General features: G+C 35.9%; 1 protein-coding gene across 1 annotated transcript; it reads left to right on the forward strand.

The window, feature by feature from the left end:
* The first annotated feature begins 554 nt into the window (after window positions 1–554).
* On the forward strand, window positions 555–26,853 carry LOC149899118 (uncharacterized). Its single transcript, XM_090114312.1, has 30 exons — window positions 555–879; window positions 989–1,086; window positions 1,380–1,532; window positions 2,076–2,272; window positions 2,618–2,789; window positions 3,266–3,381; window positions 3,689–3,875; window positions 4,460–4,595; window positions 6,357–6,450; window positions 6,863–7,045; window positions 7,579–7,843; window positions 8,640–8,849; window positions 9,306–9,422; window positions 9,720–9,872; window positions 10,909–11,244; window positions 11,548–11,616; window positions 11,749–11,996; window positions 12,398–12,554; window positions 15,106–15,207; window positions 15,615–15,782; window positions 16,206–16,415; window positions 16,992–17,108; window positions 17,504–17,610; window positions 17,745–17,810; window positions 17,913–17,972; window positions 18,116–18,175; window positions 18,426–18,570; window positions 24,211–24,406; window positions 24,729–24,982; window positions 25,233–26,853. Exons 1-30 carry the CDS (start codon window positions 675–677, stop codon window positions 26,307–26,309), a joined length of 5,658 nt encoding a protein of 1,885 aa, XP_089970438.1. The 5' UTR covers window positions 555–674; the 3' UTR covers window positions 26,310–26,853.
* The last annotated feature ends 909 nt before the right edge of the window (window positions 26,854–27,762 follow it).

A 27,762-nucleotide genomic window follows, 5' to 3' on the forward strand; every position in this document is an offset into this window, starting at 1 on the left:
TATAGCGCACGTCGAAATCTGTGTTTGCCAAGAAACTATTAGCGCCTCATTTTCTTTTTAATTTATTCAATGCCTGCAGTGCCTGCAATTAATGATCTTAAAATATATCTTCATTCTATAGCAATAGCAATAATAATGATTGCTTCTAATGTAGAGAAATAAAAACAATATTTTGTAAGAATTTTTTTCTTAACAACTTTATTATGGACTAATTAGAATAGAATAAGAATAAAATATATACATTTATATTATTAGAATCACCAAAGTACCACCACCACATAAATTTTTTTTATTAAATAGTTAACTTTCATTTAAAAAAAATTTACCAATAGCAGAAAGTTACGGAAAATAATTATACATAATCTTCTATTTATTTTCATACTATAAATCAAGAGTATAAAGAGAAGCTGATACTCTGAATCACCCCCAAACTCCCCCAAAACATAAAATTTTCTTTATTATTTTTACAGATGGTAACTCTAATAAAGCTATGTCATTTTCCAGCTGTTGTTGTCTCATGTCGCTTGTCAGTGTAAAATAGTTCGGAATTCGGATTTCAAATTAACGGCCATGATCCAGGGTTGGTGCGGAGTATACGTTATATTTAACTAAAATAAACAAAGAGAAAATAGGAAAATGATGTGTTTTAATTAAATTGAAACAATACAAAGATAATGGAGCCCTCAAAAGATGCAATTGCCGTGCGGATCACGCGTTTAAACCGATTAATAACTGGTAAAGTGACCAACGGAACTAATAAAATAAGCAAGAAAATAGATCGTGAAACTTTGTTGGATGCATTAACCGTGTTATACGAGGAATGCAATGAGGATCCCATCAAGAAAGCTGATGAGCTTGTTCGTATATTTGTGGATAAATGTAAGTGCATGTTGTACATAGTTTTAGTTTAAAGCTTTCACAAATATATAGAACGGAACAGCATAAGTACTAAAGATTAAGATATTAAAATGAACTTGTTTGTTTTTAGATCGTAGTGCCTTGGCAGAACTACGTAGCGTTCGTATTAGTATATCAGATTTCGAGATACTACAAACTATTGGCCGGGGACATTTCGGAGAAGTACATGTAAGTACACTTTATTTTATATCTATATTTTAGAGCTGTTGACCCAATATTATGCTATTTAATATTCGAGTCGAAATAAGCGCAATGCTACAACATTATAATCCTTACATAGTACAAAACAAAATCACTTTCGGCTGTATGTTTATATGCATGTGTGTATGCAGTCCATATGTATGGTTAGATCTTTAAAACAACAGAAAAACTATTGGATTGTTTGAAAGAACTAACCAATATGGGTTCTGTCTTTCATGAAGATGTAAATTTTATAATCTATTAATGTTATTTAAATACAGATGGTACGTGAAAAACAAACAGGAGATGTTTATGCCTTGAAAAGTGTTCGTAAAGAGCAAGCTCGTAAAAGGGTTACAGGAGCCGCAGATGAGAGAGACATTCTAGCAACTGCATCAGGACAGTGGATTCCTAAATTGCAATATGCATTTCAGGTATTATACAATTGGCTAGGTAGCCAATTAAAACATATTGTAGAAGGGCAGGTGCAGCTGCAGTGCACCTTGCTTATTAAAATAGCATCATTTATGTTCATGTATTAAGTAATTTATGGAATGTTTTCTATTTTTATATGGTATCTATAAATAATACTCGGTTTCCTGTTTTTTTTAACTTTATTATTATTATATTAAGGGCCGATTTTTCAATGCTTGGTTAAAACTTATCTGCCCATTAAAGTATTACACGATAATATTAAAATGTCACCTTAACTGTCAAATACGGGCAATTAGAATATGTTTTTAAAATGGTTATTAAATGTGAATATGTTTTATACATTATTTGAGGAATAAGTTTTAACCGAGGATTGAAAAATCAGCCCTAATTTGCATGATTTGAATAATAAATTTGTATGACTGCCTTTTTAGTGTGTAGGTACTTAATATTTGAAATAATCTTTCTATACTGATACTTTGATAAATATTTTTAGTTTCTTTTATTCATGCTCATGAATTATTATAATTTTTTTTTGTTTACAGGACAACAGTAATCTATACCTGGTTATGGAACTATGTAATGGTGGCGACTTAGCAAGTTTCCTGGCCCGCTGTAGTCACCCACTATCAGAGAGAGATGCTGCATTCTATGTAGCTGAAGTTGCACACGCCTTGAAGGCACTGCATGGGATGGGATTTGTTCATAGGGATGTTAAACCAGCAAATATTCTGATTGATAGGTATGTATCAAAGACTGCAATAATTTATTATTGGAAAATCTTTGTAAAAAGATCCTGTGTTGAGAATAACTATTCTGAATACAAATTATATGGCCACCAATTAACTAATGAAAAAGTTAGTATATTTAAGTATAGTATATTTCCAATCACATGATGGATACACATAGAAACCATACTTTTATACTAAATATTCAATTTTTATTTATTATATTTACCCTCCAATACTTTATCCCTTCTCACCCCTATAATATTCAACTTATTCTAAATAATATTTTAATTCCCAACTATCTATTGACTCAAATTCTACTGAAAATTTTACAAAGCTTAAAAAACCTTTTTTTACAGATGTGGCCACATAAAACTAGGTGACTTTGGTTCTTGCGCCCGTCTCTCAGAGGGCGGGTGTGTGTCCGGAGGCACAGCTGACTATGTAGCCCCAGAGCTATTGGCCGCGGCCGATTGCGCGTCACACACACACACTGTGTGTATGCAGTACTGCCACATTACTACTGCGCTTGTGGGTTCGCTATTAACGCCTTTAGATTTATGTAGATTGTAGAACTAATTGTAGCAGATGTAGTGTAGGAGCCTTGAGAATGAATGTATGGAGTTTACTGGATATGTAGAAATTGAAGTTATTTTGAAATGAATGTCTGAAATATTTTCAGTTTATGGTCATGAAAAGTGTATTGTGGTAGATTTGATTATAATTATTTCAAGAACATATTTTTGTTATTGACACTTAAAATGATGCTGCATGTATGTAGTTTCGAATAGGAATGATACAATGTGAACTTGAATATGTATTTTGCATTGCATGTAGAATTGACAATAAATTATTAATAATTGGCTCAAATATGAACATTGAATAGCAACTGGGTTAATTAGATAACAAATGGTATTCTGGCATCTAAACTTAATCTTTTTGTCTAATAGCTATTTAGTTTTAGTTTCAAATTGTTTTCTTCATACTATGATATATTTGTTTCACAGTCTGCATGTGACTATTGGTCCTTGGGGGTCATAGCATTTGAGTTAGTTACTCTCAAACGCCCGTTTTCGTCGAGCGACGATGACTCCGTCGCGCAAGTTCTTAGCAATATACAAACGTAAGTAAGAAATATAAAAAATAAAAAAATATTCCATGATGCTGCTTGCTTTAAAATGAGCCCAGTCGATAGTGAATATAGCACAAAACCTTTAATTTGTAAAGGAAAAATTGAGTTTTCTAATACCTAAAATATAAAAAAAATAGTTTCAGGTATGATGTTATCAAATTTATTAAATTATTTCGATACACGTGAAGATTGTTCTCTTACACTAAAATTAAGAATTTTAGGCTATTATCAGTTATGTATTCATTTTTTTTTTTATTAATTTCTTTGAAATAAATGTCTCTTAACCTATTAATACCAGGTACGAACGCGATCCATCTTCCGAGCCGCCATTCGATGCGTTACCAAACGGTCCGTCAAGCGCATGGCGCGGGTTGGTGTGTGGACTGTTGCGCGTGCAACCGGCGAGGAGATATAACTATCTAGACACGCTGCGACACCCGGCGTTGGCGCATATTGCCTTGCACGCTGCTGCTATACGAGATCAGGTAATGTTCTCCATATGTTATTATTTTACTAACATTAGAAAGAAACAGCATAGAAGTTTGAGAAATTTTAGAAATATCAATGAAGAAGTTTGTGTCTTTAGATATTCTGAATTCTGTCAATTAATTACGTTAATACACTATATTATTTGGATTAAATTGAATGTATAGACCTATTGTTTCAACTTTAGAGTAAATTCGCTCATATTTCAAAAACTACCCACATTACAGAACAACATTATCATTAAATACAAAATTATTCTACAGGTTTATTTGTAAATCTATATTCAAATTGTCCATCACAATTACAATACACAGAAAAATCGCAGTTTGTTTCATACAAATTAGAACATACCCATTTTCTTAACACATCCCTCTGGTAGGATATTGTAAGCATAGAACACGAATAAAAAGTTGTGTGGTTTTATGAAACCACGGTAAAAGTGAAACTTTCCGAACACTGCTTTATACCTACTCGGCAGCCGACCGTCACGCGACATGCGCTACACAGACCAAAAAGTTTGAGACGATGTAATAAAAGTTTCACTTTAAAAATAATAAAAAATATATGTATGTTCAAACACCAGGCTCCACCATGGGTACCAAGCGTGCGCGGGCCAGAAGACGCGCGATACTTGTCGTCTCCAGGACGAATATCTGCGCCCGCGTCCACTGCGCCCTTCCGCACGCGCCCTCCTTTTGCGGGACAGTTACCGTTTGTTGGTGAGGACTTTTGAAATATATTTATTTATACGGTTGATATGGTTTCCACATTCCACATATTATAATATGTAATATTTTTTCATATTATTTATTCATAATAAACAATGTCTAATGGACACTTTCTTTTTATAACACTATAATACACACATTAAACACATTCAAAAGTGCTTCTAGAAGAAGTCTATTTGAATAAATAATTGTTTGAGTTTGATATAATTCAGAAGTACGAAAGATTAGACGAAGAAAATATGCGCTATTTGAAAAAGGAATTTTTAACCGGTTACATAGAAATTTTGTTTTAATAATATTCTCATAATTTAATTTAGTGTTATTTTCGCTAACGTAAAGTTCTTATCTAATAAAGTTGAAATTGTTCAGTGTCGTGACTGAAATTCGGTCGTTATTTTTCAACCTTGCAAATTGTGTTTTCCGGAACAAAAAAAAAGTTAAAATTCAGTTCTGTTTTATGATTTCAACAATATATAAAAACAATAAAAAAAAATCAAGTTTACTTTTTAGTCACAAAAGTATTTTAAAGGTAACAAATTATTTTTTCGTATTTTATCAAATCTTTTAAATTCAGATGACTCAACAGTCAACATACATACAAAGGTCAGTCTAAAAAATTTGGGAAAAACGTGTTTTGTGCAATTTAGTAATAACACTGTGAAAATTATTGCAGGTAGAGATTGTCTAATCTAAAAATGAACGCCCCTCCACTAAACTTAATTGTTTCAATGTGTGAGGACAAATAATTATTGAACCACTTTATATGTGTGCGCGCGGCGATTCTACTGCAAACTTTGACTGTCTCGCGCACTGATTTGTCAACTAATCGGGCGATCAGTTCAGGTGCCTAGCATTGTATGGCGGGGAGAGCGCGCTATGTACGGAATGACACGTCCGTTCTGTCGTGCATCGCGTCATTTATGCACTAGTTGGCCAACTGGTCCTGTCGTTCGGGCATGGATTGGACTGGAGGACTGAACGACCAATGAGGCAGACCAATTTGTGTGTATTGCGTCTATACACGTACTTTGAATGTGAGCGTAAACACAGTGGAGGGGCGTTCATTTTTAGATTAGACAATCTCTACTTCATTTATGCACAAAAAATGAACCATTAATTTTAATTTGTGGAATTGGTGATTAATTTTGTGGCAATAAAATATTTATACATACATGTAAATATAAAATCCAATAATTGTATTCGCGTTTATATTCGTCCCACACACTGATAATTTATTATATTAAAATAAGTAAAGGCTATAATTATCAGGATTCATTTTCAAAGATCTCATTAATTTAAAAAAAAATTTAAAAATAAAATTAATAAAATAAAACATGTTTTTTTATATATTAACAAACTTTGTGTATTGCTTCCATTAGGAACCGAATTCTAGATTGGTTCTAGTTGACTATAATAATATGATAGACTACATATTTTAGAATTGCAATATTAAGATACTAATATCAGATAGAATAAAAAATGTATATTGTCCATTGTTAATGATGCATGTTCAATCCATTGTTGTATAGATTCATACAGTATACACTTCATTTGTATTTAACAATTAATGTCGTACATTTGTATAGTCTGATTGTTTTCAATATTTATCTAATATTTAAAATATAGTTACTGCTATGTCGTACATTAGTAACCAGGTTTTGTGATGTTTACGTTATTTTTAATTATAAAAGATAGCATGTTAATGTAAAATGTTGTGGTGATATTAAAATGTATTTAAAATTTGATCAATAGGATATTCATTTGTGGCACCAGAGGAGAGCGAGGAAACAATTAGTAGTTTCACAACTTCTCACGATTGTACTGCAATTGATTTGGCCACTTTTAAGTAAGTATAAAAAAATAAGTAATATAAGATGCAATAAGTCGTTTTTATTACATTTCTTTTGTTAATTATTCATCTTAAAGGAAATTCTTCCAAGTGTCGTGATAATTTCATGGATCTGATTATCTGCTCCACGTATTTTTTATCATTTTTAATCCTCTGACAAACGAGGAGAACATTAGCACTGCATTAATTTTTTTCTGTAAAAAATCATTTTTATTATATCATTAATAACTCAAAAATTTATTAACGGCGGATTCGAATTATCCATTTTTTATCGGATTTGTTTCGGTTAACATCAGGAAAAGTAAAAACTTAAAAAAATTGAAAAATTATTTTACAAAAAACAGTTGGTGGAGCCCGAGCGAGCTTTCATAATACGTGGAAACTATAAATCAAACTATTATTCAATCAGATCAGCGGAAAAACTAGCAACCATTCGCGCTAAAGAAATCGCCTCGCTACAAAGTAAGCTAGCGGCAGCAGAGTGCGAGGCTCACGCGGCGGCGGAGCGCGCGCGGCGCGAGGCCGAGGACGAGGCGGAGCGGCAGCGGGCGCGCCTGCAGGCCGACATCACCGCGCTGGCGCTGCAGAACAAGTGAGTGGGGGGACAAAATATAAAATACTAGCTTTCCGCCCGCGGCTTCGCCCGCGTTTTCAAAAAAAAACCTGCATAGTTCCCGTTCCCGTGGGATTTCCGGGATAAAACCTATCCTATGTAATCCAAGTTACTCTCTATATGTGTGCTGAATTTAATTGTAATCGATTCAGTAGTATTTGCGTGAAAGAATGAAAAACATACACACACATCCATCCTCACAAACTTTCGCATTTATAATATTAGTAGTTAGAGCGTGGGTGCCGAGTACACGTGTCAGAAGTGAAACTTCTTTGGCAACATTCAAAGATACAAAAATAGTCGCCTTACTGCATAACGTGACGGTATTGCCAAGACGTGACCTTGAAATTTTACTCTCAACGAAAATTTACCATCAATATTACCCCTTAAAATACTAGTTACTTAAATCAATCATAATGACCAAACCGCGGTAAGTGGGGTAGACTGGACTATAAGATCCCGAATCCTAAACATCAAACAAACTTTACGAACTATCCTTATTTGTTAACCAGGCGACTGGAGCGTCAACTTGAAGTGGAAAAAGAAGAGCGAATGGCACTAGAAAGGAGCAACCAAGAACTTAGCTCCGGTATCAAAGAGCGCAGCAATGCTGAGATCCGCGCTGTGAAAGCACAAGCGTCAGAACTGCAGAGTGAGAGAGATCTACTAAGAGAAGACATGGCTCGACTAGAAACAAGGGTGCGGGAACTGCAAGTGGAATGCACCAATGCTTTGGCGGCTGCGGAAACTGCAAGGTCGCAGCATAAACACTATAAAGTGAGTTGCATTTTTTTTTTAATTTTTAGATTCATTAATTTACATTTTACGATTTTGTTAGTCATTGTATAATCATCCAATCGTAGTACAAAGTACGATAAAGTTTATGCCTGTGAAAATATCGTGGGTAGACTAGCAGTATTGCGAAAGTAAAAAATGTAAACGGCCCGGGGGTCATTATCCCGCCTCATGACGGAACTTATAAACTTTTTCATTTAGGTACAAAATTTTTTGTTTGTATTAATTTATGTTGTCATTATAAAACACGCTAATTTATTTGACTCTTCCATAAGTGAATTAATAAAACACCATCCTCAGGACATTATACAAAACGTTCAAGATTTACGTCATAGGTGGCTAACAGAAATTAATGTCAGACCTATAGTGAGTTTTTTTTGTGAATTGAATTACTTTTATTTAATTAGAATTATTATCAGTTTATTGTTTTAAGCAGTATTTAATGGTATTTTTTAAATTATATCAAATCTTTAATTAACATAGTTTTTGTAGTATTGTAGATTTTCGTAAATTTGAAAATTGTATGTAAGTTGTAGGTTTGGTGTTTGGTTTTAGTAGTTAGTACTCTTATTTATTATTTATAACATTATTATATAATGTTACGACTGGTAAGACAGTATTCATTTTTTTTTTCTAAGTTTGATTTGTTTCCAAATCCTCTTATCTTTATTATAAACAAAACGTATTGCAGTATTGTGATACAACTTTTATAGTCGGGAATGTTTTTCACAATTGTACATTTAGATGTACACGTACATTAATATCCATACAATAACAGGACACGCTAGCCAAAGAGCGAGCACTCCGTCGCCAAACGCTTAGTGGAAGCGAATCAGAAGTCGCTCGAGCGGCGGCCGCTGAAGCAAGCGCGGCGCGGGAACTACGCGCACGTACTGCTGCTGAAGAGCGACTTGCTGTGGCCAATGGGGATGTGGATACACTGCGGGTAGAGCTGGAACGCGCAAGAGATAGTTTGGTGGCTGTGCAGGTGACTATATTGTGTTATACTAGCCATAGAGCACGCACTGCGCTGCTAAACCGTCAGTAGGAGTAAATAGTTGGTCCGCGTGACGGCTGCAGAAGCAAGCGCTGCGCGGGAACTACGTAAAGAACTGCTGCTGAAGAACGACTTGCTGTGGCCAATGGGGATGTAGACGCACTACTAAAAAGAAAAAAAAAAAACTACGGGTACGCGCAAGAGATAGCTTGGTAGCTGTGCAGGTGACTATGTTGTGTTATACTACCCAAAGGTACACAAATCAGACGTTTCAAAGTGATATACGCGCACGCACCGCAGCTAAAGAGTGGAGGGAACATGGATGCGTAGTCTATCAGACCATTCTATTAGTGAATAATGTATATTGGTTTCGCTATTTCAAAGCTAAAATTTTTCGGAAGTGATAAGATAATACGAAATAAAGCCCTTTTTAAATATATTTTATAGGACTCAGCACGCGATAAGGATCGTTTGGTTGCATCAACTAGTCAGCAGCTGCATGATGCACAAACACAACTCGCACAGGAGAAGATGAAAAATTCTTCACTGCAAGCACAAGTTCAGGTACATAGTAAAATATTACATACACTTTTCTTATGCAAGTAAAAGCCATTTTTATAGTGTAATAATTTCAACTAATTAAATCTGTAATTTTTAATGCATTCGTATATTTTTAAAAAGAGAATGAACTCTGAATGAAGTTATTTTAACTGCTAAAAAAAGTTTAACCAATTATAAAAAAAAAATTGATTAATAATTTGATACCTGTATTAACAAAGTTATTTATGTACACACATAAATAACTTTGTTAATACTTATTGAGTTTATTAGGACCTTTTCATATTATAATTCTTGACGTAGGAACTGGAGCGCGGCTTAGCTGCAGCGGCTCAGCGCGAAGCAGCGCTTGAAGAGCAAAGTAACCGAACGGAGGTGAGACTGCAGCAGCGGCTTGAAGCGGCTGAAGCGCGGGCGGCGTGCGCGCTGCAAGACGACTCTAGGCATAAGGAGAAGGTATATTAGCAAAATACTATTTATTAAATTTGGTGGTATTTTTGAAGATGTTTTTTCTATTTTGGGAAAGGAATTAAAATTATGGGAAATTTTAATGATTTTTACATGTAAAATAAAAGGGATTTTTTTTTTCGTTTCTTTTTAAAACGACTTAGCACTGTGGGTATTCTTTGTTCTTCTTATTCATCCTCTTGAAAGATAACAACATCAAAACCACGCTCGATATTTTAATAAAAAGCAAAAATGTTTCTTAAGTAGTTAAATATTTAATTAAATTTTTAAATTTGGCACACGTCTTTCTAAGTGGCTACATAATGAGTATGGTAGATATTGATAACGCATTCTCGATGCAACTTAAGATGTCAGTGAGATACTCAAGATAATAAATATATGATAGATAACATTTTTTTGGTTAGATAGTAAGATAATACCAGTTCGTTCTTGAAACTCTGATGATATTTTTATACCGTTTTCTTGAAAGTTCATTCAATATTATTGTTTTTACTGATAATGTGAAAAATATAAATCAATAAAAATGTATTTTTTTAGTGTTCATATTATCTTGTATGTTTTAATATTGAAAAATGTTACAATATCAGATGTTTACAGCATCAGTAAGTCATTAATTTATTTTTAGAAACGAAATTATTTAAAATCAAAAATCTAAGAAAAAACTAAATAGTTTCTTAAAAACTAATCAATGTAACTGTTGATTTGTTGTTGTTCAACTTCTTTTTAATAACAATTTTTGTATTTGTGCAAATAGTATACAAATGCCCTTTCTCATAATTATATTCTTTGTGAAACTTCACCTTTACGGGAACCTTCACAAAATGATTTTAGAGAAAAAAATTAAGTTTGCTTTATTAATTTATTCCAATTATTTTTCTAAATAAATTATTATTATATGCATGTATATTGTATAAATTATAATATGCATTTTATATGTCAAGGATTGTGTTTTTTTGTCTATTTCCCTAACTTAAACATTCGTAAATTAAATCACTAATCTTAAATGGATTTTAATATTCCACAGGTCACCACACTAGAACAACTGGTTCGTCAATTGGAACGCGAAGTGAGTGCTATGGAGAATCGTGCATGCGTCAGATGCATAGCGCACGACGCAGCAACTGCTAACGCCAACAAAGTCAACAGCAACAACAGCAACAACATCAGCAGCAACAATATCAACAGCAACAATATCAACAGCAACAAAGTCAACGACAACAACAACGTTGCGACAAATACCTCGGATTCGGATATTCGGTTGGATTCAAGGAGCGATACGGAGAGTGTTGCGGATGCTCATGTCAATGTGCAAGTTACGGTGTTGAAGGAGCAATTGGAACGGGCTGAAGCTCAGTTACAGGTAAATATTTATTTTTAATTATAACATGACTTGGAGTTTACATTTATAGGTGTAAAATGTTGTTTGAAAGGGGTGTAGATGACTATTGTTGTCATAAAAGAAATATTTTTCTTAGTTCTATTATATGTCCTTAGTTTCAAGAAGACTATGTACGAAATGTTAATTTAATGTGACAATTTTTGTAGTTTAAAATCAAGATAAGTTTTTTAAGTTTTCCAGTAACGGAAGTTCGACATATGAAGGGAAAAGTGGAAATAACCTTTTTTACTTAGATAGATTTATTTATAATAATATCCTGTTCAGGCGCGTGCCGATGAATTAGCTGCTCTGCGTCAAGAAGCAAGAAGTGCGAATCTCGCCAGGTGGCGAAAGGTAAGTTTTCTTTTTGTAATTTTAATACGATTTATATTTTTCCTGAATAAGGTATAAATTTTTTAATATCAAATAAGTTATATTTCTTCAATATGTTAATTAAGTTCGTAAAAAATAATGTAATTTTCACAGGAAAAAGAATTTAACGACCTGTCATTAGACGCTAAGGTCACAGCGCGGGATCTTAAACGTGCTGAGGAGAGAATATCGACCTTATCAGAAGGGCGTAAGGTCGCTGAGGAAAAGGCGTCGAAACTTGAGAAGGAAATAGCCACTTTGAAGCCTCAATACGAGCAAACAAAGAAAGAAATGGAGAGGTACCAGGAGCAGTTGAATAAATTGCAGAAAAATTACGATGTGCTGCAAGCTGAAGTAGACAGGTATTGTATTTAATTTTTTTTATTATTTTCTATTCAGGAACTTTCAATATAATAAATGGATGCAATGATAATAGAAAATTAAACTGTTGCACATTTTTATTTTAAAGACGAAAAGGAAGCTCAATTAAATCTTCAAATGAAGTTAATATTCTATTAAGAATTACATATTTTATAATATCAATAAAATTCAATTCCGACTTTTTTTATTATTAATTTATTGATTGTCTGTTATAGCGGTTAATACATTGGACTTTTATCCGATATTCTCCTGTTAAAACAAACTATGTACGAACAAAATATGTAGATCTTATTACTTTCCGGATAAATTCACATTGTGAAACAAATACTGTCTGAATACCCTATTCTTCAAACGTTTTTAATTAATTCATCCATACATTTAGATCTCGCAACGACATCCGCAAGCTTCGTAGCGAGGTCCAATACAGTGAAAAGCGCAGAATGCACGCGGAAGAACAAGAGGAGTTGTCGTCGCGGGAACGGGCGCAGTTGCGGGACGAACTGTCGCCGCTTAGAGCGCAGAATAATGAACTGCTGATGGTCAGTTGGAATTATATATCTTTGTTGTGTATCAATAAGATCTCTGAACAATCAGAAAGAATTTCACATAAATATATATCACATAGGAAAAAAATTTTGTTGGCACATAAATTGTGTTGAAAATTTTATATAGGATATATGTTTTTCATTTTCTGGACATGTTGCAAACTGGATGCATAAATATAGGTATCAGTTTGCCCAAAAACTTACCACGTATTCCTACAGATGAATATGAATAAACCAAATATATCTGTTAGCTCTCATTTCGTAATCTCTTAATTCCGTAGCAATAATATCATCGTTTGATTTGCCTTTACCTTACTCATGACATAATAATCGCTATGTTTATTTATTATGACACGGAGATTTTAGTCCATTGTCACTTGTTTATAATAATAATTATTGTTTATACTTACGTATCAATTACTTTAAACAAAATTGAATCCAAACAAACATTACCTACAGTTATGAATTCATCCCCAGTTAATTTCAATATTGACACGTTATGGGCTACAGTTTTTCCGCTTTAAATATGGGAGATGGTTAATTTTAATATAGTCAATATGGAGAGTACATACAATAGTTTTATGAAGCCGGCTGTATGGCCGAAACCGAGTAGTTTGAGGATAAGAGGTCGGTGGGCGCAACGTATGAGAGTCGCGTTGGTTGGGGACTTGATGGAAGGACGGTGTCGAGCGGTTGATGCTGCTTTGGCTGCATTGCACGCACATTTAACCACTGTGAGTAAATTATATGGTGAAATGGAAACAAAGAAGGCAAAAAAGGGATATTAATCGCTTATTAGATTATAATAACGCAAATATAAATTATGTTTAACCCCTAATATGTCCAATGACATTTTCGCGATTTTCGCAAACGTGTGGCAACCGGGAGCCGGTTGGTCAACAGACAGCGAAATTTTGAGATAGACTTTTACTGTAACTCGATTTTCTCCGTATCTAGTACGAATTAAGTTAATTCAAGTTATAAATCTTATTGTCAATTGAATAATCTTTATTCACTTTCAACCATTTCTATATAAATACTCAATCAAAGCTAACATAGAACTTTCAACATAGGGTACTGTGATATTTAGATAAGTTTCGGTTATAATTTGAATTAAAACAACATTTGGAAGTAATTAAGACATTTTATTTACAACTTATCACATTAGGTTTAAAATAAAACACAAAATTCAAGTGCCACCATACAAATTTTTTACACAACACACGATCTTAATATCGTCACAAAAAACCGCCACTTGAACGAGTCATCAAAAGTGGGTATCGTATTTCAACCTTAATTTAAATGACGCATGCCGATATGGACACGATGTTTTGTTTATTAGAAACTTAAGCTTATAAACTATGTATTACGAAAGCATCGCAGCACTATATTATATATATCTTGAGTAGGAGTTAAACAAAAATGGGTCAAAAATTTGGGTCAAAAATTACGTACATTTAAAAACATAGTTTTTGGAAAAAATATTGCAACTAACGGAACTTTAAGACATTTTCTAAGATTTAGATAGATTCAAGCATCAAAACAAATCAACAAAACAGTACAGTTCTAGGAAATATTTCAAGATATAAGTTGTTAAAAGTAGCAAAAAATTTTTCATTTTGGTACCTGGAGGCTATAAAAGTATGGATACGACTTTTCGTAAAACATAATATTTTCAAGGTATGACTCTTATTAGATGTGTTTGTTTTTTACTATCATACATTCAAAACATCTATTCTGGTCATATTTCGGTAATGTCGCAGTCAGCAATAAATTAAAATTTTAATGCATACAAAAATATTCCTGAGGCATATCCATACTTAGGTAGCATCCTAAAAATACGCAATCTGTTGACGCACCGGCTCCCGGTGGATACAACGTAGTATCGTATTTCACTACATATTTTCATGTTTTTGAAACAAATATAATGCTATACCTATGAAATATATCAAAACTAAGTAGTTTTACGTTTTAGATTTAACATCAACTTGCCTTTTTATCCATTTCTGGCTGAAATATAACGATAATAAAATCGCTATCACGCGTTCGACCTTGCACATGCTGATAGTTACAGACCGATTTTTAGTGAAAATTAACAGAACTATTATATAATTAGTATAAATAATCAATATTTAATAACCCATCCATCGTTGCTTTTAATATTCAGCGAATCACTTTAAGATTAGTACAAGTTTTCACCAAAACAAAAATACGTAGTCACCACGTGCGATGACGGAGTTTTGAATGACGCTAGTTTAAATTTTTTTCACTAGCGCTGCGCAAGTTTTGGCGTCACTAGCCGGCCTGTTTCTTCTTTAAGCATTTGTAATGTGTTAGAAAGGATAGGTTGATATACAATGACGTTGTTTATAGTAAAAACAAAACACTCGAACCCTCACCGGCCCCCGGTTGTTCAACATACACGGCTAAAATGTGACACCGCCGGGAGCCGGTGGTTCAACATACGAGGGGTTATAAATCTTTCAGTTTAACATGTAAATGATTTACTTGTAGCGATTATATTAACTTTTTTTTTTGTTGGCAGAATAACAAAGCATTGCAAGAGGCCTGTGGCTTATTGGAGGAGCAGCTGACTGATCTAGAGAAACTAGCAGACATTCATGAAATGAAAAACAAAGAACTCGAGGTATGTTTTAAATCTTAATTGTAATGTATAAGTCCATTAATTTACGTCGATTCCTAACTACTTATATATATATATATATTTTTTTAATATTTTTTAAGTTTAAACTTTGAAATTGTAAAATTCAAGTTTTAAAGTGAAAGTCAATCATCAACATACAAAAGTACAGTATCACTACATAGTATAAAAGAAAGTCGGTTTCTGTCCCTATGTAAGTATGTTTTTATCTTTAAAACTACGCAACGCATTTTGATGTGGTTTTTTTATAGATAGGGTGATTCACGAGGAAGTTTTTAGTATATAATTTATTAGGTTTCTGTAAAAGCGGGCAAAGCCGCAGGCGAAAAGCTAGTTATTTGTAAGTATTATTATTTTTTATTTTTTTTAAATAAAACATGTCATGCGTGTAGGGCGAAGTGCAGCGCATGCGCAGCGAGCTAGACACGTGCCGCGGGCGTGCGGTGGAAGCGGAGCGGCTGAGCGGCGAGCGGGCGGCGAGCGCAGCGCGCGCCGCGCAGCGGGAGGACGACGCGCGAGAGCGGCTGGCTGATGCGCTTGCGCAGCTCGATTGCTTGAAGGTGAGTCGAGAAGGACATACATATTTTAGTTTTGTACTTTACTGAATAAAATAAAATAATTTAAGTTGGTAATGACGTATGACGGGGTATTTCCAATACAATGAAATTAACACGTAACTAGTGATTGATTAAATAAATATGAATGCTTTTATTGTCATATCGGTATGTTTCCATAAAATACATTCACGATACGTACTCATTGCAGGGAGAAAAAACATCTGAAGAGAAATTAAAGTTTTTTTGAAGTAACCCCACTTCCACAGGACCCTCGATGATGCACTATACCTACTTACATAAATTGATGCTATAAAAGTTCTCATCAAACATGTCCACTATTTTTAGAATCTTAAAAATTAACAATCAAATTGAAATTTTACTTTTGAATATAAATTAATTAATTACTTTTATATTTAATATCGCAAGGATCGTTTGGAGAATCGCGAAGCTCTCGTATCAGAGTTAGAAGGGCGCGTGGCGAACCTAGAAAGCGAAACTGCAGCTCAGAGCGCAGCACTCGCTTCAGCGGCGCGAAGACTTCGCGATTTGCAAGAGGAGTGTTCGGCGTTACGGACGCGTGCGTTGCATGATCATTCGCTTGCGTTGCGATTGCAAGCCAGCCTCGCTGACCAACAGGTAAATTTGCTTGCACTATTCTTGTAAGCTAGCCTAACAGACGAAATTAAAATAGCCACATGACTGCATGATTATCACAATAAAAGGAAATATGTGAAAGAAATAAAAATTGAATGTGGATCATGGCCTGTACCCGCATAGATGGCCCGTATTTCTGCAGAGGGAATATAATGTTCTGATGATGATGTGTGAAAACTAAATTACGTGAATGTAAAAATATCAAATAAGAAATGCAAAGGACACTGAAAACGTTTCTTTATTCACATGTTACGTATTGTTGTGATAAATATTTCGATTATTAAAGTATAAGCGTGAAATGCGGAATATACTATTATTATTCAAAAAAAATTGGTTATCTGTAAAGTCGGTTTACTGACGATAGTTGAACGTGACAACGATTGTGCTTCTTTGTCGCTCGTTCCGCGCTCTCCCAAGCCTCACATGGAACGCCTCAGAGCGAGGTAACGCCGCATGAGTCATGTTTTTTCGTGCGTGCAGCCGGCTCTATCGAATTATAAGACGTTGTCACGTCAAAAAACTTATGGATAAGTACATAATAATTCTAAAACAACACAGGAGGAAGCGTGTGCATCTCGTGAAGCACACGAAGCGGCGGCGGCGTGGTGGCGCACGCGGGAGACCAAAGCTGACGCCACTATACGCCAACAGGCCAAACTCATCGATTTCCTGCAGGTATACTATTTGACAGTCTAGATTCTATAGTCTATACCATTGATGTCTGTCTATATTCTTTCTAGCAACAAAAAAAAACCGTGTAGGCCGATAACACGTGTCAGAAGGGAAACTTCTTTGGCAAGATTCAAATGTACCAAAGTCGTCGCCTTACTCCATGACGTGACGTATCCATACGTGATATTGTCATGGCGCGACTTTGAAATTTTTATTCTGAACGCGGCTAAAGAAGTTTCACTTCAAAAACACTAAATACAGTATTGTTTCGCACCCATATTGAAGATTTTACCACAGTCTCACAGAATTAACATTTTTGTCATGGTGTCTAGTACGATGCTAGTTAGATATTAATTAAACCTAATTCAATGGTTTGAAATCTTTTTTGGTGTTCATAGGCAAAAGTGGAAGAGGCTGGGCGAAAGAAATGTTCGTTAAGTAACAAGTTGTTTGGAAGGTCGGGTCGGCGGACAGCGGCATCGCCACCGCTTCTACGAGTTAACAGGTTAAAATTTATTAATGTTATAACTTAAAATCTTAGTCAGTAAATTTACATTCAAGAATAATTGTCCTGTGAAATACCCTTTTTAAAGTAAATCATTTTCATGTAAAAATTAACATATTATGTTTCACTTTCAGGGAATTACGCGAAGAAGTAGAAAGGTTGCGCGCTAAACTGTCTGCTGCTAATTTATCTAATCATAAGTAAGTTGTGAAGGCAAATTAATTGATATTATAATATTTAAATTAATTACTTTACATTATTGTAAAGATATTTAAAATTTAATTAACATTGTGAATTTTCAGTATTCCACCAACACCAAAGCGAGAAAGGTCTGGAAGCAAAGTGAAGAAACTGTCTAATGGGTATAGTAATCTGTATTTTGTTAATGAATAATCGTCCACCGATGCTTTAAATGTGTTTAATTTCAAATATACTTTTTTTCTTAATTAATATAATCTTTCCAAAATGTGCTAAACTCTAATGGGTATTATTTCTACTGTTTCAGCCCCTTGAACTTCGAATTAAGCGATAATGTGCCAGAGAAGGATTCTTTATTAGTTATATGGTAAGTAAAATCATTTTAAAGATGGACGTATCAATCTATTACAAAATATTATGCGTTTCAGTTCACATCTTTTCCAACGTTGCAAATATATGTACATATATAAATGTTACATATTATAAATAAAATCTCAAATTACAATCACTTTTTAACAGATACTAAAAAGGTTCTCAACATGATTGGCATGATAAGTTTTAAAAGTTGTATGATAAAATTTTTAATGTTTTCTATAAATATTGATTTGATATTTCAGGGCCGATGGCACACGAGAGCGTATGATAGCAAAGTACAGAGACGGTGCGCTAGTGTTGAGCAACGAGCAGCGCGAACTGCGGGCGCATCTGCATGCTCAAGACGCTACCGACTTGCCTCATAATGAAGCCAACCGGGCGTTTATGGTGAGATATTATTTACTTATGTTATGAATAGTTATGGCTTAAATTTGTTGTTACATATTAATAAAAATGTAGCAAGAAAAACATTGAAAACATTTTTTGTACTTACATTTTTTTTTGTTGTTAAGAGAGGAGACTGTCATTCCTTCCTTATCTTCTTATATACAGGGTGGCCCGTTTATAGTGGTCCAAAAATTTTTTTCAGCTTGAGAGCATCATGAGTAATCATTTAAAACAAACTTTAGTTAAGCGAAAACTTATGGTTTAGAAATTATGATTTTTTTTATAAATAATCCGGAGTTTCAATATTTTTGTCACAAAACCACTCTGTTATGAAAACTACTGGACCGAATTGAATGAAATTTGGTATAGGTATAGCGCAATAACCTACCTATCGCACTATAGGCTCATCTTGTGTAAATAATTAGACTGCATTTTTTTATTTTAACTTTTTCCGTAGTTTTTTGAATTTCTCGGCAAAATATGGATTTTTCGAAAAAATCCTGTGAAAAAAAAATGTACCACCAAGATTTTGCTGGTACTGCTAAAAACTACCTTAACATAGGGTTATTCTTGACACAAAAAATCATAGTTGTCCTTCGATTGTAACATCTTCAAAAACATCATCATGTACATTAACACATGGAAATCGATAAAATTACGAAATTTACCATAATTTAATTTTAATCATTTGGAACGGCCAATTTATGTTTAAAGAACCATATATTGCCGTAAAAGTCATTACAAATCAGTATTCACATGGCTATAAAACTTAAAATGAATGAAATAAAATTTTAACCTGCCAGGCAAGATAACTTAACTTTATTCTCATGTCAATTTATTGAGTTTTTTTTGTTGTTTAGTTTTTATGATTAAATCTTAATAAAAGGTTTGGAGAATTAATAAAACAAAATAAATATTAATTAACATATTGTTTATTTTTTACAAAAGGTTTTTGAAATGCCGTCCGCCTTAACTAAACATAATCTGCATTTGCGTAAGAAATTTCTTCGCAGCCTTTTAAATGGCTGCCGGCTTTCTTTAATGGCTGTTATAGCCACTTGAATTTATGCCTATAAATAACCATACATTCATTATACATAGGTACATTTGTATACCAATTTATGGTATTATACCATTTATTACCATAGGTTCATACCTAAAAATTCAAGTGGATATAACAATCATTAAAGAAAGCCGGCAGCCATTTAATAGGCTGCGAAGAAATTTCTTACGCAGATGCAGATTATGTTTAGCGAAAGGCGGACGGCATTTTGAAAACCTTTTGTAAAAAATAAACAATATGTTAATTAATATTTATTTTGTTTTATTAATTCTCCAAACCTTTTATTAAGATTTAAACATAAAAACTAAACAACAAAAAAACTCAATAAATTGACATTAGAATAAAGTTACGTTATCTTGGCTGGCAGGTTAAAATTTTATTTCATTCAAATAGTTTTATAGCCATGTGAATACTGATTTGTAATGACTTTTATGGAAATAAATGGTTCTTTAATCAAAAATTGGCCGTTCCAAATGATTAAAATTAAATTATGGTAAATTTCGTAATTTTTCGATTTCCATTCTTTAATGTACATGATGTTGTTTTTGAAGATGTTACAATCGAAGGACAACTATGATTTTTTGTGTCAAGAATAACCCTATGTTAAGGTAGTTTTTAGCAGTACCAGCAAAACCTTGGTGGTACATTTTTTTTTCACAGGATTTTTTCGAAAAATCAATATTTTGCCGAGAAATTCAAAAAACTACAGAAAAAGTTAAAATAAAAAAATGCAGTTTAATTATTTACACAAGATGAGTCTATAGTGCGATAGGTAGGTTATTGCGCTATACCTATACCAAATTTCATTCAATTCGGTCCAGTAGTTTTCATAACAGAGTGGTTTTGTGACAAAAATATTGAAACTCCGGATTATTTATAAAAAAAATCATAATTTCTAAACCATCAGTTTTCGCTTAACTAAAGTTTGTTTTAAATGATTACTCATGATGCTCTCAAGCTGAAAAAAATTTTTGGACCACTATAAACGGGCCACCCTGTATAAAAATGAATCGCAAAATGTGTTGGTAAGCGGATAACTCGAGAACGGCTGAACCGATTTCGATAATTCTTTTTTTATTATATTCCTTGAAGTACGAGGATGGTTCTTATGTAGAGTAAACGTCAATATGTACCACGGGCGAAGCCGGGGCGGACCACTAGTTTAACATAAAAATACCAGAGTGAGACAACTTTTATAACTAGATAGAGTATGTAGTACGATTGAGTTTCATGTTATGTACTGTATTAAATAGCTTTAGTTGTGTGATTCGCTCAAGCAAGATATCACTATCACTATCACTATATAATATAAAGCTACACTACCACTCACTGACATCGGGTTTCTCGGAAACTACGCGGAAAGTTGGGGGGATTTTGACGTGATCGTGTAGAGGTGCGCCGAGTGACCACCGGAAAAATATAGCGATCTCGATGATCTTCGAAAACCAAGTGGACCCCTGGAGGTGCGCGAAAACGGTGCCACCTGGAGGGGGGTATCTGAACAAAAAATGCTCGGAACTGGTGGCGATTACCAGGGGTGGTGGAAAAATGGCGATTTTCGCGAAAACAAGATGGCCGCCGTACTTTGCCAAAATCGCCGTTTATGAATCCTTACGTCTCAAATTTGGCACACGTGCTCTGTTCGAGCCGGCAAATCGATCGGTGCCCCGTTCGAGTGGCTCCGGGCTCCCGTTTCCAACTTCCATACAACGTAAAATCCAACGGCCCGCGAAAACGGTGAGAGTTGGGTGGGGGGTCCCGGAACTAAAAATGATCACCATCCTGGGACGCTACCAGGGAGCCATAGTGGGACGCTCAATTTTGGAATTTTTCCATTTTTGGCGCAAACATAAAAACGTAAATTTAGACGAGGTGGCGCAACGGAGAAACACACCAATGATGCATTCATACTCGCCCAGCTCCCAGGATATCCAGAAAAATCCAAAATTTTGAACTTTCTCACAGCCCGCGGAGACGGTCAACGGCCCGCGCAAACGGTAGCAGCTAAATCTGGGGTGCTCAAACTAAATGTGTAGTAGACCTCGAGCAATTACCACAAATAGTGAAAAAATTCAAAATGGCGGAAAAAATGGCCGCCGCCATACAAATGCTAAAACGGCCATCGCTGGTCCGATCGCGCTGAAACTTGGCACAGGTCCTTTAATCGAGCCGCACATTAAGGTGGGATACTCATAATTGAATTTTCACCGCTGGTTTCCGAGTTTCATACAACGCGAAATTCGACGGCTCTCCGAAACGGCGGGAGATAGGTGGGGGGTGTAGAACTAAAAAATGATCAGGAAGATGGGGCGCTACCAGGGCTATGGAGAAATTTCAAATTGGACGCCATTTTTTTTTCAAAAATGGCCAATTTTTCAAAGCAAGATGGTGGCGCCGGTTACTTTACGATGGGTCTAAAAATTTACTTTTGTGCTCTTATCGGCCATATTTACAATACTGCATACTCAGAATCTCTCTCCGACCCCTGGTTTCCATTTTCCATACATCACGAAATTCAACGGCTCTCTGAACTGGTGGCACTTAGGTCGGGGTCACCCAAGTAAAAAATGCTTCAAAACCTGGTCCGCTTCCAGGCATATAAAAATTTTTGGTAAAAAGCGAAATTTTTTTTTTTCGAAAATTTTGTATGGAAATTTCCGTAGTAGGAAGGGTAATTGAATAGCAACGGCAAAAGACGGCGCCGCGGGCTACTTGCTGCCCGCGCACCCCGCAACCTCGAAGGTCGACAGCCTCCCGGAGTAGAAAATATTTATTAACTTTTGAACGACCGCACGAGCCAAGCGAGCGAAGTGAGCGAATCACGGCAGCGGCTGGCGTAAATATTCAAAGAAGTAGCGATGAGTGAAGCGACGAGCGAGTTAGGTTAACTTTTGAACTACTGCACTAGCCAAGCGAGCGAAGCGAGCAAGTCACGTCAGCGGCCGGCGTAAATATTCAAAGTAGCGAGGAGCGAAGCGACGAGCGAGTTAGGTTAACTTTTGAACTACCGCACTAGCCAAGCGAGCGAAGCGAGCAAGTCACGACAGCGGCCTGCGTAAATATTCAAAGAAGTAGCGAGGAGCGAAGCGACGAGCGAGTTAGGTTACTTTTGAACTACCGCACTAGCCAAGCGAGCGAAGCGAGCAAGTCACGTCAGCGGCCGGCATAAATATTCAAAGAAGTAGCGAGGAGCGAAGCGACGAGCCAGTTAGGTTAACTTTTGAACTACCGCACTAGCCAAGCGAGCGAAGCGAGCAAGTCACGTCAGTGGCCGGCGTAAATATTCAAAGAAGTAGCGAGGAGCGAAGCGACGAGCGAGTTAGGTTACTTTTGAACTACCGCACTAGCCAAGCGAGCGAAGCGAGCAAGTCACGTCAGCGGCCGCCGTAAATATTCAAATAGGTAGCGAGGAGCGAAGCGACGAGCGTGTTAAGTAAACTCTTTAACAGTTTATTATGAAAAGTCACTGCCCACTATCGATTAGACACCTCAAAATGATGAAATTCGGGAATCACGTTTCAAGAATTTAACCAATATTTGAATAAGTAATTTATAAACAGTTTCGACTGACTGTAGAATCGCTGTTAGCAGATGTAACAAATGGACAGGAAATTCAAATGCATTTTCAAATGACTGAAGATTTCTGCCCTGGAATGAGCCGCGAGCTGCTTGCAGCTCGCGCACCACGCACCCTCGAAGGTAGACAGCCCCCCGGAATAGAAAATATTTGAATGGGAAATTTATAAGCACTTCCGATTGACTGTGGAATCGCTGTTAGCAGATATTAACAAATTGACGGGGAATTTTTATGCATTTTCAACTGACTGAAGATTTCTGCCCTGGGATGCTTCGCGGGCTGCTTGCAGCCCGCGCACCACGCACCCTCGAAGGTGGGCAGCCTCCCGAAGTGGAAAATACTTGAATGGAGAATTTATAAGCATTACCGACTGACTGTAGAATCGCTGTTAGCAGATGTAACAAATGGACAGGAAATTCGAATGCATTTTCAAATGACTGCCCTATTGCTTCAACCCAGAGGCAAAAGAGGCTCGCGGGCTGCTTGCAGCCCGCGCACCACGCACCCTCGAAGGTCGACAGCATTTCAAAATAGAAAATATTTGAATTGGGAATTTATAAGCACTTCCGATTGACTGTGGAATCGCTGTTGGCAAATAATAACAAATTGACGGGAGATTTTGATGCATTTTCAAATGACTGCCCTATTGCTTCAACCCAGGGGCAAAAGGGGCTCGCGGGCTGCTTGCAGCCCGCGCACAACGCACCAGCTAGTTTTTTCTATAATAATGTAAATGTTTTTTCTCTATCGAATTATTGTTTGAAGTGATAATAATTTCTTAAAAAATTGTTTGTCTGTAAAGTCGGTTTACTAACGATAGTTGAACGTGACAACGGCCGATTGTGCTTCTTTGTCGCTCGTTCCGCGCTCTCGCTTGCACTTCAAGCCTTACATGGAACGCCTCAGAGCGAGGTAACGCCGCATGAGTCATGTTTTTTCGTGCGTGCAGCCGGCTCTATCGAATTAAGACGTTGTCACGTCAAAAACTTTATTCCCTCAGGTAAAACTAGAACAATCAGCGCTTGGCACACAAACGGCGACTGTAGTATGTTCAAGCATTCCCGACCGCAGCGAGTGGCTTTCGCGTCTCGCGTCACACGCAACACGAGTAACTGGATATGTGCCTGAAACATTATTGTCGAGGGAAAAGCCGGCTGATGCGGCCTTGTATGTCGCGCCCAATGCTGTTGCTATCGGTAAGTTTATAAGATAGATACGTTATTCATAGGAAAAAAACGTGAATTATATATCTGAAACAGGGAAGAATAAAACAACAACGGCAGTGACACAAAAATAAATATCTCACACCCATGAAAAGATCCATTATGATGCGCATTAGTTCACTCCAAAACGTATAAATTCTGATAGATAGCGATATTAAAAGACAAGATAACGAAATATATTAATTTTTAGATTATAGATGTTAGAATAGAATAGATGTTATAATTTTGATTTAAACGAATGCTTTATTCAGTATGCATAGGGACTTATGAAATAAACAATATCAATATTCTACAGGTTACCCTGACGGGCTGTACTCGCTCCGCGGCTCAGTATCCATAGAGTGGGAAGGCTGTCCGTCCCCCGCACTGGCGCCAGTAGCGCTACTGTCCTGCTGCGCTGGCCGAGCGTTACTACTGGCTGACAGAAGGCTGGCACACACTGGCCTGTTAGCGCTCGGCTCGGCGCTCAGGAGAGCCAATAGTCTGAAACCAGCCTTACCTGTGCGCACGCTGCGCTTGAGTGACAATACGAAGCCGCATTTGATTAAGGTATGTGTCTTAAAATACTTATTTTCGAATTGGTAATAATCAAGTTTCATAGTAGATTAAAAGTATAAGCAGTTTTCCTTGGTTAATTAGAGCTATGTAAGGTGTTTTTGCAACAAAAAAAAACGATCGATATATGCAAATCGAACAACAAAAAAATGTTTTCTGTCTTTCCACAACTTCTATAACAAATAAAAAAATAACTATTTAATATCAATTTGCTGTGGATAGTATAATTTTATTATTTTTACAGGCAATCTCAAGCGATGCGAGCAATACGCACGGCATCTGTGTGGCCATAGCATGCGGTCGCAAAGTGTACCTGTTGAAATTCGACGCGGCTGACGCTGAGTTCAAAGCTATTCGCTCTCTGACCGTCGACCGACCCCCCACTTCCCTCCTCCTGACACCCAAAGCCGTTTACATCGCGGGAGAGAAACCTCTCAAAGTCAATTTACCCTCAGGAGCGCTAGAAACATACGGTATGGAGGAGCCAATCGTTGCTGCAGCTGCTAAAAAGCATTCACCCCCTAAAGCAATAGTTCTTATAAAAGAAAAACCACTCGAAATTCTCCTCTGTTACGCTGAATGTGGTGTCTTTGTTGACGAAAATGGCAAACGGTCCAGAAGTGAAGATCCCAAATGGAGTTCAGCAGTGCACAGTTGGGAATATATCAGTCCGTTCCTATATGCGGTGGGCGAAGATAGAGTTACCATTATTTATCTCAGTGAAGATGCATACCGAGCCCCGCCCTGCACGTGCGACACGACATCACTCGCATCCACAACCTCTGAATGTTATTCTGCCCCAGAAATATTCAATTATAAAGTTGACGAACCATATCTCTTAGGAAAAGCCCCGGGTGGAATTATAATCCGGTCGAAAACAGATTCCGGCTATGGAGTCTCTATCGTCGAAGGCATGGCGGCGTTTAAAAGTATTGGGGCGTCTCTAGAATCTTTAGCGACGTTTTCTAAAGGGTCCTCGACGGATCTAACCCAGTCACTAACAGATCTGTCGCCACAAGACGATTCTCACGAAAGCGTAGAAGTTACCACGGGATTCCTGGCCGATATCAGGAACAGAGCGAAACAATTGCGCACCAAACAGAGAAAAGAAATGCAAACTATACAGTCTTCCGATGATATAATTAAGGAGATATTGACGACGGAAGTTGGGTTGAGACGGCCGTCGACCGGCAGGCGCTCGCCGGTCATATCGGAGTTTGATTCAGATTCTGAAACTGATAGCGAAGAAGGTACTGGTTCAACCAAAAATACACAAGATGTATGCGCAGAAATATTTACAAGACAGGTTCGATTTCAATAATTGGTGTTTTTTTTATTTTATTTGATATTTTTAATGCCACTAAACATAATAATGTTCCAGTTATTGTAACACCAAACTCGGATTATCCGAAGATATCAAACTATATTTGGACTGAAGGAAAACCTACTGTTTATATGTATTTCGATACCTCCTACTTTTTTAGTCATTTAGAATAATGTTTTAACAATTACGATATAATTATTTAGCTTTAACTTAATATAGACGTAAGTTGTAAGATTAATTACAATTATGTATGTACTTAATAATAATTATAATAACTTTGTAAACGATGTCTCGATTTTATGTTTTGGATAAACTTTATTCATAAGTCATGTTTTAGTTTTGACTTAATTTTAATTTATTGATTTTAATTAATATTAATACTTGCCTTTCGAAATTCTCGAATATATTGATATTTTTCTAACTATTGTATTATTGAGTACTGTGATTTGATGAAAAGATTATCTTATGTGCTTAGATAAGTCTTCGTTGGTATGTAAGTACGCAAGTGTCGTCTATTATTTGAATTATTATTATAACAATAAAAGAGTAATTTTTTAAAAACAATGGTTTCATTTCTCGTTAATCCCTGCTCAAACCAAAACATATGAACATCTAACATACCTTACAAGTTACAACAACGCCCTTCTACAATACATTTACGCTATACTTTCATTCAGGAGTAATACATACAATTAAAATAGAAAAAGGTATAAAGGTCAGACTAACACCTATTTTGGTGTACCGTTTCCTCCGTGTATCGTTTCCTTCTAAAATTGCACAGAGAGGGCTAAAATTACCCCTACACAAAAAGTGCTCCAACGCACTCATGACTGCACATAAGTTGTTTAGTTGTAACAAAAAACTGACCAGAAGCAGCGACAGAAAATATAATAGTTACTCCGATTAGAAGACTTGGAAAAAAATACATAACAATGTAGGCAATAATACATTTTTCGTACAGTGAGCCTACTGCGAGTACTTGGAGCATTTTATTAATATAGAAAAGAATAGTTTATATTGCAACATGAGCAAGCCTTTTCTATTCGCGATTTCATGCGCTTGTCCCACCCTGGCTCTTGTGTTAAAACGAGTCGTTTAGGTTTTGGTAAAAAAAAAAAAAACAAAATTATCTAGGAACTAACTGCAATAATTAATATCCATAAGAAATTCATACTCGAAAGTCGTTAGTCGACACAAAATAATGCGATAAAAACAAAAAGCTCGCGCACGATTACCCGTACGCGTGTTGCGTCTTGTGCTGTGTGTGTACTACGTGCGCTTGCAATACTGGCTCATGGCACACGCGGTGGCTGCGCCTTGTTAAATCTATGAAATGTTTACTTTTTGCATGTACTTATAGATACATGGTGCTATAGGGTTTAATCTTTTTTGTATGAATAAATTAACCGGGAGAGACCTCGGGTATAGTTTGCTAGTTACATCCTATTTT

The sequence above is a fragment of the Colias eurytheme genome, chromosome 21 (genome assembly GCF_061535395.1).
Source record: "Colias eurytheme isolate Ceu_HAF_F1 chromosome 21, ilColEury1 Martin Lab GWU primary, whole genome shotgun sequence".
Lineage (NCBI taxonomy): Eukaryota > Metazoa > Arthropoda > Insecta > Lepidoptera > Pieridae > Colias > Colias eurytheme.

Excerpts from the sequence above, each read along its gene's own strand:
- LOC149899118 (XM_090114312.1), top strand. The coding sequence starts at position 675 with ATGGAGCCCTCAAAAGATGCAATTGCCGTGCGGATCACGCGTTTAAAC. Across the intron at positions 2,273-2,617 it reads GCAAATATTCTGATTGATAG|ATGTGGCCACATAAAACTAG; the intron begins GTATGTATCAAA and ends CTTTTTTTACAG. Across the intron at positions 12,555-15,105 it reads AGAATAATGAACTGCTGATG|AATAACAAAGCATTGCAAGA; the intron begins GTCAGTTGGAAT and ends TTTTGTTGGCAG.